The sequence below is a fragment of the Mesoplodon bidens genome, assembly GCF_964165515.1.
Source record: "Mesoplodon bidens genome assembly, chromosome: 13".
In the NCBI taxonomy this organism is placed as follows: Eukaryota; Metazoa; Chordata; class Mammalia; order Artiodactyla; family Ziphiidae; genus Mesoplodon; species Mesoplodon bidens.
The window spans coordinates 6844774-6857107 of NC_138169.1; the positions used below are offsets into that span (position 1 = coordinate 6844774).

At 41.9% G+C, this 12334-nt stretch overlaps 1 protein-coding gene across 2 annotated transcripts in view; it reads right to left on the reverse strand.

The window, feature by feature from the left end:
• The window catches only part of DNAH10 (dynein axonemal heavy chain 10), a 149779-nt gene that overhangs the window by 105238 nt on the left and 32207 nt on the right, over positions 1-12334 (reverse strand). Inside the window, exons 13-18 of one of the 2 annotated variants that reach the window (XM_081252370.1) lie at positions 11969-12145; positions 11033-11158; positions 9959-10131; positions 9216-9367; positions 3867-4031; positions 3062-3269 (exon numbers count right to left, since the gene is read on the reverse strand). In XM_081252370.1, the coding sequence (XP_081108496.1) occupies positions 3062-3269; positions 3867-4031; positions 9216-9367; positions 9959-10131; positions 11033-11158; positions 11969-12145 (1001 nt within the window). Of the gene's footprint in view, positions 1-3061; positions 3270-3866; positions 4032-9215; positions 9368-9958; positions 10192-11032; positions 11159-11968; positions 12146-12334 lie in introns of those variants that run through there. The other variant, XM_081252371.1, reaches the window with a different exon arrangement.

Here is a 12334-nt window from a genome sequence, read left to right on the forward strand (position 1 = left end):
CACTGGCCTTTGTCTTCCAGCAGGAAGCTCCTCCCCTTCCAGCTTGCTCCTTCGCTTCAGGGCTCCGCTAAAGCGTGGCCTCGCCGTGGCCTTTCTTGACCACCCAATCACAACAGCCCTTCCAGTCTCTCCCTGGAACATTATTCTGCTTTATTTCTTTCACAGAGAATATTTATTTCCTTGAGTCTTGCACCTCTCTCCTATGAGGATGGAGAAGCTCCAGAAAAATGGGGGCTTTATCTGGTCTAGTGCCTGGTCCAGTCCAGGCTCTAATAAACCTTGGAATGAATGAATGAGTGAATAGATGGATTGATGCGTAAATGGATGAACAGATCAAGGGAAAACATAGTGTATTAGAAAGAGAAAACTCAGGAGGTAGCCCTGTACGAGGGGCTGCTTTTTTTTTTTTTTTTTGGCTGTGCCAGGCGGCTTGTGGGATCTTAGTTCCCCAACCAGGGATCGAACCTGGGCCCTTGCCAGTGAAAGCGCCGAGTCCTAACCACTCGACTGCCCGGGAACTCCTAAGGGGCTGCTTTAAGAGTCAAAGTTAGAAGCAACATTAAAAAGTAAATGAAATATGTAGAAAACAGATTTATTTAAAGGATCAATGAATGAAGTGAAGTTTGTCAAACTGCATCCAGGGGACTCCCCTGGTGGTGCAACAGTTAAGAATCTACCTGCCAATGTAGGGGACACGGGTTCGAGCCCTGGTCAGGGAACTAAGATCTTGCATGCTGTGTGGCGCAGCCAAAACAATTTTGTTTTAAATTTTTTTAATTGAATAATAATAATAAAATAACAAAAATTTAAAAATCATAATGAAAAAGAAGTTTTTTTAAAACAACAAAAAATGAAAGAGGAAAGAGAAGAGGAAAAATACTTTCTCAGGAGGCTAAGATCAGAAGGAAAATTGGAGAAACTTCTTCTGGGGTTCTTCATAAAGAAAACATACGGGACTTCCCTGGTGACTCAGTGGTTAAGAATCTGCCTGTCAATGCAAGGGACATGGGTTTGATCCCTGGTCCGGGAAGATCCCACATGCCACAGTGCAACCAAGCCTGTGCACCACAACTACTGAGCCTGCACTCTTGAGCCCATGAGCCACAACTACTGAGCCCGTGTGCCACAACTACTGAAGCCTGCGCACCTAGAGCCCATGCTCCGCAACAAGAGAAGCCACCACAATGAGAAGCCTGTGTACCGCAACGATGAGTAGCCCCTGCTCAATGCAACTAGAGAAAGCCTGTGCGCAGCAACAAAGACCCAAAACAGCCAAAAATAAATAAATAAAAATAAATAAATTTATTAAAAAAAAGAAAACATACGATAAAATGAACACCACCCTTGTCAATATGGAGGTAATAGCAACAGTGATGAATTTCATAGGCTGGTTTCTTAGAAGGACCCTAAGCCAATGTGAAGTCCAGGCACTTAGCTCTCGGCCAGTCTGAGCTCAGAGCTGTGGAGCTCCAGGAGGCAAGGGACAGCCTCCATGTGTCTGAGGCTGGCACACATGATAAGCATTCAACACATACGTGATGCCCATTCTAGCCAGGGGTTACTTTAGACCTTCGGGAAGAGTTCATGCATCATATATCCTTCAAATCAGCCTCTCTCAGTATAAGTGAAGGCGTCATCTGGGATTTTGTTAAATACTGAGTGACAGCAATTCTCTGTTGCCAGTTGAACACAGACATGTGTGTGTCTTTCAGACAGTGGGGAGAGGGATAATTTCCTTTTCTGGATGTTGAGGGACCTAACAAGAACATGAGCCAATGTGACACTTTGTACTGTAGTATCACCACAAATCACAATTCTGCCCATAATGAACCTCTTATTCACCAGAACTTCATATTATCTTTTAAAGGTTATTTGTTGAGATGTCCCTGGTGGCTTAGTGGTTAAGAATCCACCTGCCAATGCAGAGGACACAGGTTTGAGCCCTGGTCCAGGAAGATCCTACATGTTGCAGAGCAACAAAGCCATGTGCCACAACTACTGAGCCTGTGCTCTAGAGCCGCGAGCTACAACTACTGAGCCCGCGTGCCACAACTACTGAAGCCCTCAAGTCTAGAGCCCATGCTCCTCAACAAGAGAAGCCACCGCAATGAGAAGCCTGCACACCGCAATGAAGAGTAGCCCCCGCTCATCACAACTAGAGAAAGCCTGCACGCAGCAACGAAGACCCAACACAGCCAAAAATAAAATAATAAAATAAATAAAATTTTTAAAACTTATTTGTTAATTTAATAGTTGTTTTATCATTCATTTCTATGATTACTCACAAGAATAAATTTCTAAATTTTTTGACAGTTGTAATTCATTTTTGTGAAAAATCTCATTGTGTCTCTTATAGTGTAGTCATTTTTCTCATTACATTACAAAAGTATTTCCATAAGTTAATGCATAAAAGCACATTTGCTGTAAATTCTTTTCCAATTCTATCCTTTTATTTTGTGAAAAAACATTTAAAATTTTTGCATGCAACGTCTGTCCATCTCTTCTCTTATGATTTCTTCCTTTTCTTCCAGAATAGAAAATTCTCCCTACCTATCAGAGGTCTGATATATATCACATACAGTTCTCTTTTTTCAAATATGGTTTTAAATTTTATCTGTAACTTTCACATTTAATAAACATTGAGTGTCAACTAAAAAAAAAAAAAAGAACATGAGCCAAAATCCTTCCATTTTATGAGTGCCCTTTGGCCAGAAAGCAGACTTATTGTCCAGCTGATTTTTGTTCTGTACCTTGTGGCTCCTCTTTAACTATTCATGTGTGTAAGATATTTTAATCTATGCACACTGTCTTTAAAACATGCAATATAGGGTTTCCCTGGTGGTGCAGTGGTTGAGAGTCCGCCTGCCGACGCAGGGGACATGGGTTCGTGCCCCAGTCCAGGAAGATCCCACATGCCGCAGAGCGGCTAGGCCCGTGAGCCATGGCCGCTGAGCCTGCGCGTCCGGAGCCTGTGCTCCACAATGGGAGAGGCCACAACAGTGAGAGGGCTGCGTACCGCAAAAAAAGAAAAAAAAAAAATGCAATATGAACATTAACTTACTTCAGGATGAGCTTTGTCAAGACCTCGTAAATTCTATTTTCCCAGTATTCGTAGTAGAAGGCCAGCTTGGGGGCCTTGCCTGTGTTGGTGTGGATAACCAGCCCCTCAACTTTGGTCAGTAGAGGCCCAATGGCAAGATACCAACTGACCATGTGGTCCACATCTTTGGCCCTTTCTCGTTCAATGTGCTCAAAGAATTCCTTCATGCCTGCAGTGGAAGACACCTGTTACAGCTCTTCACAAACACGGGAAGGGACATTACTCAAGAAGCAACCCAAACATTAGCTGTATATCTTGCAAATATGAAAGCAGCCTCCAATCTTGACCAAAAGCAGAAAATAAATCAACACCACCCGAAGCGAGACACATCCAAAGCAATAAATACATGACAACATGGGAATGAATGCCACTTGTGCATGCTTTGCCTTTGGGCAATCTTGCTTGTCTTGAATTGCTTGTTAACTAATCCTGAATTCCTTGTTGATTAGTCCAAGACAGCTTAAAATACCCTGTTTGAACAAGTAAATGTGAGCCCATAAAACACAGTTCACCGTACTGTTACAAAGTTATTGACAAAAGTACTGTCGATTTTCATAGACTTAGGAATTTGTAAAACTATGTAAGAAATACATAAAACACGGCAAAAAGTACGAATTACCCATGACCTTTTCAAGTAAATGCCTGAGATCATGAGGTATGTTTTTGTTTCATTTGTGGAATAAACTCTGTGTGTGTGTGTGCACAATCATACCCAAGAGGTTTTTCCATTTCTTCCATAATCAAAGAAACAAGAAGTCAGATCTACCTGGGAGTTCTTCCTCACTTTTAGGTGCTGGATACTTAAAGAGATTTATGGATTCTATTAAGGTAAGTCTGGAAGAAATGTCATCTGCATTCTTATGAATCTGGTGGACGAGGGACTCAAATTTCCCAATGGCCTGTTTGCACCGAGTTATGTAGTCAGCAATACCTTTGGAGAAAAAGACAAAGAACAAAAGAAAGATAGCTGGCTTTCAACTCTTCCTTTCCATATCCCTCCCGCCAACATCCCTTCACAGGAAGGATTGTGCTCCTTCCATCCCCTTGGGTCTCTGAGGTGACACAGGCCCACGTGGTCCCTGGGGACTGGAACAAGGAGCCGGTGCTCAGGATCAACCAAACGATACATTTCTTCTGTTTGCTTTTTAGCATCATCGTATCTGAAGCACGGTGGGGAGAAAGAGGAGGTACAACCCTCTTGCCTTCTCATTGCCATGGCAACACAAACCCTCCACTACTTGCAACCCTGCCTACAGTTAGGCAACCCTCTGGCCTGTTGCTTAGAAAAGTAAACAGCAAGAATGTGAAGAGTAAACCTGAGTTAAGCACTTATGACCAGTTGGGCGATGGCCTAAGCATGTGACATTGATTACATGATCGAATCCTTACAACAGCCCAATGAATCGGGTACTAAGATTATGCCCATTTTAGAGATGAGGAAACGGAGCCTCCGAGAAGTTGAGTCACATGGGTAGAAACTGGACTTTTAATCCAGAGGTTTCACGCTGGAAGCCACCGTCCAAACACACATGTTCTCTGTACAAAGGACAAGGGAGGAAGGGGAGAAAAGGAAATGACAACGAAAAACGGGGAGAAGATTTGGAGGAAGGGAAGGGAAAGAGGAAGAAGGAAAGATAGTAACACAAATGCCTTGTTTATTTTTAAAAGTAAAGGAAGAAGAAGTATGTACTTTTCCTTATCACTCCTGCTAAATACAACTAAGAACCCTGCACATTAGCTATAAAACAAATATAAGACGCGGAAAGGGGGAGAGACAGCCAACCAGCGGGGACCCCAGGATCCGAGGAATGATGTGGTGATGAGGGCCCTGGGATCCTTCTCCTGGGATCTATATCCCAGACCTGGAGCTGAAGGAGCCGGCGACCTGTAAGTGCCCATGGGTACAGACACACATGCACCCAAAAAAAGCCTCAAGAAAATCCTGTTTTCTCTGACCAAAGGACCAGGAAAGGGACACCCTAGCAAGACAAAATTTTAGACAATAACTGCTCCGCTCCAGCCAAACACCACGGATAAAAATGTGACCCTGCCCTCACCCATGCCAGAAGGGCCAGGTGGAGGGGGCCTAGACTTCCACCCTCAGAATGTTGTAATGAGGTGCCCCAAACCCCTGTCCCCTTATGGCTGCCGTGGTGGCGTCAGAGGAGGCCATGGAGGTAGGTGGGACTTTCACCTCCACGGTCCAGCAATGAGCACCGCCCCCTGCCACCCCACAGTGTGAGTGGAGACTGCAGTGGGGCTGGGACCCCCACCCCTCCCAGCAGTTATGTGGAGCTTCCCCTCGACTGTCGGTGAAGGCTGACTACGGAACCTGGATTTCTACTTCCACCTGACAGTAACAAAGGGGAAATCAAGGTATTCTCAGAAGGGAAACTAGGCAATTAGGTCACCAGCAGACCTATGCTGCTACAGCATGGGACGTAAGGATGGCCACAGGAAGTTTTGTAAACAGAAAGGACCCAGTAAGAGAAAGACCCTGGGACCATCAGGGAGGAAGGACGAGCACAGTAGGTAAAAATATAGGAAAATACAATCGTTTTTTCCTTCTCTTCTTGAGCTTCCTAACTTAGGTTTGACGGTTGCAGCAAAAATTATAACACTGTCTGTTGTGGTCCAAAATGTATTTAGAAGAAATATTTAAGATAATTATATCATAAGCAGGAGAGGGTAAGGGGAGTTAAGGCTTCTATACTTTACTCAAACTGGTAAAATTCTATAGATTTCTATACTTCACTCAAACCAGTAAACTGTAATGTTATGTATATGTAACCTAGAGCAACCACTAAAAAAAATGCTATTAGAATGCTATAGATAAATCAAAATGGAATTAGAGAAAATGTTCAAGTGGCCCATGGAAAGGCAAGTAAAAGAAAAACAGAGAAACAAAAAGAACAAGCAGAAAACAAAAAGACTGACAGACTTAAGCCCTAACAAATCAATAATTACATGAAATGTAAATGGTCTAAATGCACCAAGACACAGTAGGTTAAAAACATGACCAGGGCTTCCCTGGTGGCACAGTGGTTGGGAGTTTGCCTGCCGATGCAGGGGACGCGGGTTCGTGCCCCGGTCCAGGAAGATCCCACGTGCCGCGGAGCGGCTGGGCCCGTGAGCCATGGCCGCTGAGCCTGCGCGTCCGGAGCCTGTGCTCCACAACGGGAGAGGCCACAAGAGTGAGAGGCCCGCGTACCGCAAAAAAAAAAAAAAAAAAAGATAATAAGGGAACAATAAGAACAACTCTGCACAGTAAATCTGACAACTTAGATGAAATGCACCACTTCTGTGAAAAGCACAAGCTACACAACTCACCCAATAGGAAATAATCACTTGAGTAGTCCTATAACCATTAAGGAAACTGAATCTGTAATTTTAAAACAAACAAAAAAAGAAGAACAAAGAAAAGAAATCACTACACAAAACCTGCACATGAACATTTTTAGCAGCTTTATTCATAATTGCCAAAATGTGGAAGCAACCAAGATGTCCTTCAACAGGTGAACAGATAAACTACAGTACATCCACACAATGGAATATTATTTGGTAATAAAAAGAAATGCACAATTATATGGAGGAACCTTAAATTTTATTGCTAAGTGAAAGAAGCCAATCTGAAAAGGCTGCACACTGTATGATTCTAATTATATAACATTCTGGAAAAGGCAAAACTATGGAGACAATAAAAAGATCAGTGTTTACCAGTCTACCTAATTTCAAGACTTACTCTGTAGCCACAATAATTAAGGCTTCAAGGCTCTGTGATATTGGCAGAGGGACAGACACATAGATCAATGGAACAGAACAGAGAACCCAGAAATAGACCCATACAAATATGCTCAACTAGTTTTTGACAAAGGTGTAAAAGTGATTTAATGGAAAAATTAGCCTTTCCAACAAATAATGCTACAACAATTGGAAAAAAAAATGAACCGCAACTTAAGTCTCTCACTTTGTACAAAAAAAAAAATCAAGATTGATCACAGTCTTAACTGTAAAACATAAAATTATAAAATATTTAGAAAAAATAGAAAAATTTTGGGATCTAGGGCTAGGCAAAGAGTCCCTAGACTTGACACCAAAATCATGATCCATAAAAGGAAAAATTGATAAGTTGGACTTCATCAAACTAGCTCTGCCAAAGATGCTATTAGGAGAATGAAAAGATAAGCTACAGAGTGGGAGAAAGTATTTCCAAATCACATATCCAATAAAGGACTAGTATCTATAATATATAAAGAACTCTCAAAGCTCAACAGTAAAAAAGCAAGTGATATAATTAGAAAATGGGCAAAAGAACCAAAAAAAGACATTACACCAAAGAGGATATATAAAGGCAAACAAACACATCATTAGCCATTACAGAAAAATGCAAATCAAAACCACAACGAGCTATCATTACACAGCTATCAGATGGCTAAATTTTAAAAAACAGTGACAATACCAAAGGCTGGCCAAGAGACAGTGAAATGTATATTGCTGGTGAGAATGTAAAATGGTACAGCCACTCTGGACAACACTATGACATTAAAAAAAAAAAAAGACTAAACAAACAGCTAATGAATATAACAAAAAATAAGCAGACTCACAGATATAGAGAACAACCTAGTAGTTACCAGAGGGATAGGGAAATGGGGAGGGGCAATATAGGTAGGGGATTAAGAGGTACCAACTATTACGTATAAAATAAGCTACAAGGATATATTCTACAACGTAGGGAATACAGCCAATATTTTATAATAACTATAAATGGAGTATAACATTTAAAAACTGTGAATCACTATACTGTACACTATACTGTATATATAACTTATATAACATTGTACATTAACTATTCTTCAGTTTTTTTAATTAAAAAAAAAAGACTAAACACACAAGTATTATACAACCCTGGGCATTTATCCCAGAGAAATGAAGACTCATGTTCACATAAAACCCTGTACACAAGTGATTCTATAGCACAAATGTATATTCATAATAGTCAAACCTGGAAACAATCTATATATTCTCTAGAATAACTAGGTGAATGGTGAAACAAACATTGATACCATACTGTTTTTTATTCACTGATAAAAAAGGAACAAACTGTTGAAACAGGCAAGAACTTGGAAAAATCTCCAGAGAATTGTGCTGGGTGAGAAAAGCCAACACCAAAAGGGTCATATAATATTTCATGTAACACTCTTAAAATGACAAAATTATAGAAACAGAAAACAGATAGGTGGCTGCCAGGGGTTCAGTAGAGGATGGGGATAGGCGGGAAGTGGGCGTGACTTTAAAAGGGCGACATGAGGAATCACTGTGGTGTGGAAATGTTCTGTGTCTTGACTATATCGATGTAAAAATCTGGGCTGTGGTTTGCACTGCAGTTTTGCAGAAGTTGCCGTTGGGGGAAAACCAGGCAAAGGGTACCCAGGATCTGTCTGTATTAATTACTGCAACTGCGTGTGACTCTGTAATTATCTCGAAATTAAAATTTCAATTTTAGGGCTTCCCTGGTGGCTCAGTGGTTAAGAATCCGCCTGCCGATGCAAGGGACACGGGTTCGAGCGCTGGCCTGGGAAGATCCCACATGCCGTGGAGCAACTAAGCCCGTGTGCCACAACTGCTGAGCCTGCGCTCTAGAGCCCTTGTGCCACAACTACTGAAGCCCGCGCACCTAGAGCCCGTGCTCTGCAACAAGAGAAGCCACCGCAATGAGAAGCTCACAAACCGCAACGAAGAGTAGCCCCCGCTGGCCGCAACTAGAGAACGCCTGCGTGCAGCAACGAAGACCCAACGCAGTCAAAAGTAATAAATACATTTGTTTAAAAAAAAAATTCAGTTTTAAGGGAAAAAAGTAAAAGTCACTTTATTTTTGGAGGAGAAAGCTTTGGGTCAGTCGAATGTCAAAACAGCACCCCATCCACTCACCTTCACCCCTAACTAAAGCCTTGAGATGGATTCCATATTCCACAAAGTGTACTTTACTGATGCTGAAAACGTATTTGTTAACCATATCTACATACGTAGAAAAATTATAATTCAACTAAGACAATCTAAAAGAATGATTTTTTATATCCCAAAGTCTAAAAGGCAATAGATAGATGAATTATATTACCTAGTGAGTTCCAGTTTAACCTCTTATATCCAGACCTAAACACTCTCACTAACTCCTGGGAATGGTCGTCAAGGAGAAGAACCTCTGCTTCATTTAACGTTCCAATGAGCATGTGATAATGATCCAACATACGTTGTATCCCATCCGTGTACCTGCACGTTACAGGAAAGTCACTGACGTGAGAAAAAATACAATGGAGCTCATAAAAAGATTAATAACCTTACAGATAGGATACAAAAGACCATTAACCAGACTAAAAATTTTAAAGAATGCCACTCTTCCCACTAACTTTCTTTTTGGAAAATATTGGTTACTTTTTATTTAAAAATGTTACTTACAGGGAACTCTACTCAATACTCTGTAATGACCTACATGGGAAAAGAATCTAAAGAAGAGTGGATATATATATATGTGGAACTGATTCACTTTGCTGTACACCTGAAACTAACACAACACTGTAAATCAACTATACCCCAGTAAAAATTAATTTAAAAAATGAAAAAGTGAAAATGTTATTTAGGTTAACATGAAATAGATTTATCGTTATTTTTAGATGAATGAACACATATTTTAAACATTTCTTAGTTTTTATTTCTAATGTGGCAAATATTGGCAGTTATAAAATCCACAAAAATGAAAGCTTTGGCATGGGTAGGGGGCGTGTTTTCAATAATTTTGAAGAGTGCAAAGGGGTCCCGAGACAAAAAATGTTTACTGTTGATTTAAGAGAAGAATCTTTTTACCTAAGAAATTTGTCTTCCTGGAGGGCAACATTTGTTGCTAATTCGGGGACAGGGAACCCCAGCTGTTCCAAGTACTTTGCTTCGTTAATAATCTCCCTGAGAGCAGGTGAAAAGTTGATTGCAAAACCAGCCCCCCTGTCAGAGTTCTGGGCGTCATCACCAGCAGCAGAAGTCTGTGGGAGAGACGGTGTTTTTACAAAACATCGTGGGAAGGGCGGTCCAAGAAGCAATTAGATCAACGCAACCCAAGTTAAACGTGAATTTGAAAAAGATCAATGGAGGGTCCTTGCTGCCCTGACAGACTGGGGAGCTGGCCAGAACTAGCTAGAATTCATATTTTGTTTGGTGAACAGAGTTGTTAAAGAATTCGATTTAGTCGCCCACGTTCGAGAATTGGGCAACTGAAGGTAAAAATCCAGAAATCTGGTTTCCCTTGAAAAACTGGAAAAGCTGATGATAAATGGCAAAGAACAGACTGAAGCTGGGTAGCAGCTGCCCCTTTTGAATAGGACACAAGCTGTCCAGTTGCTGACAGGCCCTACCTGGCCTCTAAACTCCTTTTAGTAATGAAGACCGAAAACCGCCAGGCCCAGGTCTTCCCTTGAACCTCCTAGCTAGTGTTTATTTACTGAGCAATTGCTATGTGCCGGACCCTGTGCTAAAGATGCAGATGAATCATGGGAAGTGACATGTTTCTGCAGGTTAAAAATGATCAACTGTCAGCTGTTTCATATACGGTTCAACTAATACTTTGCATGTTTCTGATCGTCTAATCCAACTCATTTTACAAACTGGGTCACGTCACTGGAGCTCAGAGTTAAGCCACGTGCCCAAGGAGTCAGGAGGGCTGCCTAACCCCAGCGTGTTCCCTGACGGTGACATTTTGCTTCCTCCATCTATTCCCTTTCTGCCTCTCTTCTTCTCCCGGGTCAACCTCTGCCCTTCTGTGCCTTTGATTTTGGAAATACCTCTCAACTTCATGAGAGTCGACACATCAAATCTCAAGGAAATAGTAGTCACCATCACCTTACGTGGCCGCCCCGGAATCTAGGACGCGGATGTGGAAAGACACACCTTAGTGAGCAGGCTCTTCTTCAGGAGAGTCGGCAGGACCTGCTCTGTCGTCGCTTTCCACTGCTCATACTTTTCATCTTCGTAGTCTTTCATTCTCCTACCCACTTCCAGATATTTTTGCTTTACCTACCAAAGAAGTCAGGCAACGGTCATTTTGTCATTGAAAAGAACATTTTTTTCGTCTCTCTTTAAAAAAAAAAAATGATCAGTGAACACATTTTGCAAAAGGAAGCAGGCAGATTTGCACAAACGTTGGAGGGTTTGTCTGCCACGGTAGGGCTTGAAATCTAGGCTGATTAACTGGGCTCACAAACCTCAGCCCGTGGGTTTGGTGCAGCCCAGGAGCTAAGAATGAAGGGACTCAAAAAGAACAGCAGTGCTTCATGACACGTAACAAGCACACGAAATTCAAACTTCAGTGTCCATAGTGATGTTTTATTGGAACACAGTCACACCTGTTCATTTACGTGTTATCGACGGTCACTTTCTTGCTACAAAGGCAGAGCTGAGTAGTTGCAACAGGGGCCATCCGACCCTCAAATGCCTAAAATACTTACTCTCTGGACCATTAAAGAAAAGGTTTCCCACCCCGTGATATAACAGACAAAAATGCATGGGTGAGGGAGGGAGAGTATTATCAGAAAGTTGCTGGTCACCCTCTGGAGAGGCTGAAGATCAAGGTCAGGGGGAAGTCATGTGACTGCCACCTGGAAGGTGTCACCAGTACGTATGGAGATGTGGTCCCCAGGGACCACAGAAAAGACCTAAATTGCAGACATGGATTTGAAATTGAGCTGCTTCTCACGCAGGCAACTCTGTGTAGCCCACTCCATGCTGGCAGCCACCTGGACTGAAGGATCAGCGCCCAGGGAGGCTGCCCATCTAGAACTGAACCGTGAAATACAAAAGGCGACATTTCCAGCAGAAGCAACATACTTCTCTTCCTCCATCACTGTCCAAGATCTCCTCTACTTCTTGAAATCTGAGGATGGTGTGCTTAATCCGGAAGAACAGGGACCGTTCCCAGTAGATTGCACCTGCTACGGGAGGGTGATTCTTATACAGCGGTGGGTTGTCAAGGTTCTGAACAAAGATTTTGTTAACAATGTCAATCTGCAAAGCAATCAAATGTATTCCGTAAGTGATAAGCATCAGTCTGTGAGCCAGGAAAAGATTTAACTTGAGATTTGTATCTTTAAAGAAATGAACGGGGAACATCAAGAAATAGTCTAAGGTACAGAATAGGGTTTTTACTACTTATTATTTACTACGTTTTCCTATACTCTGTAGGAATTTTTTTGT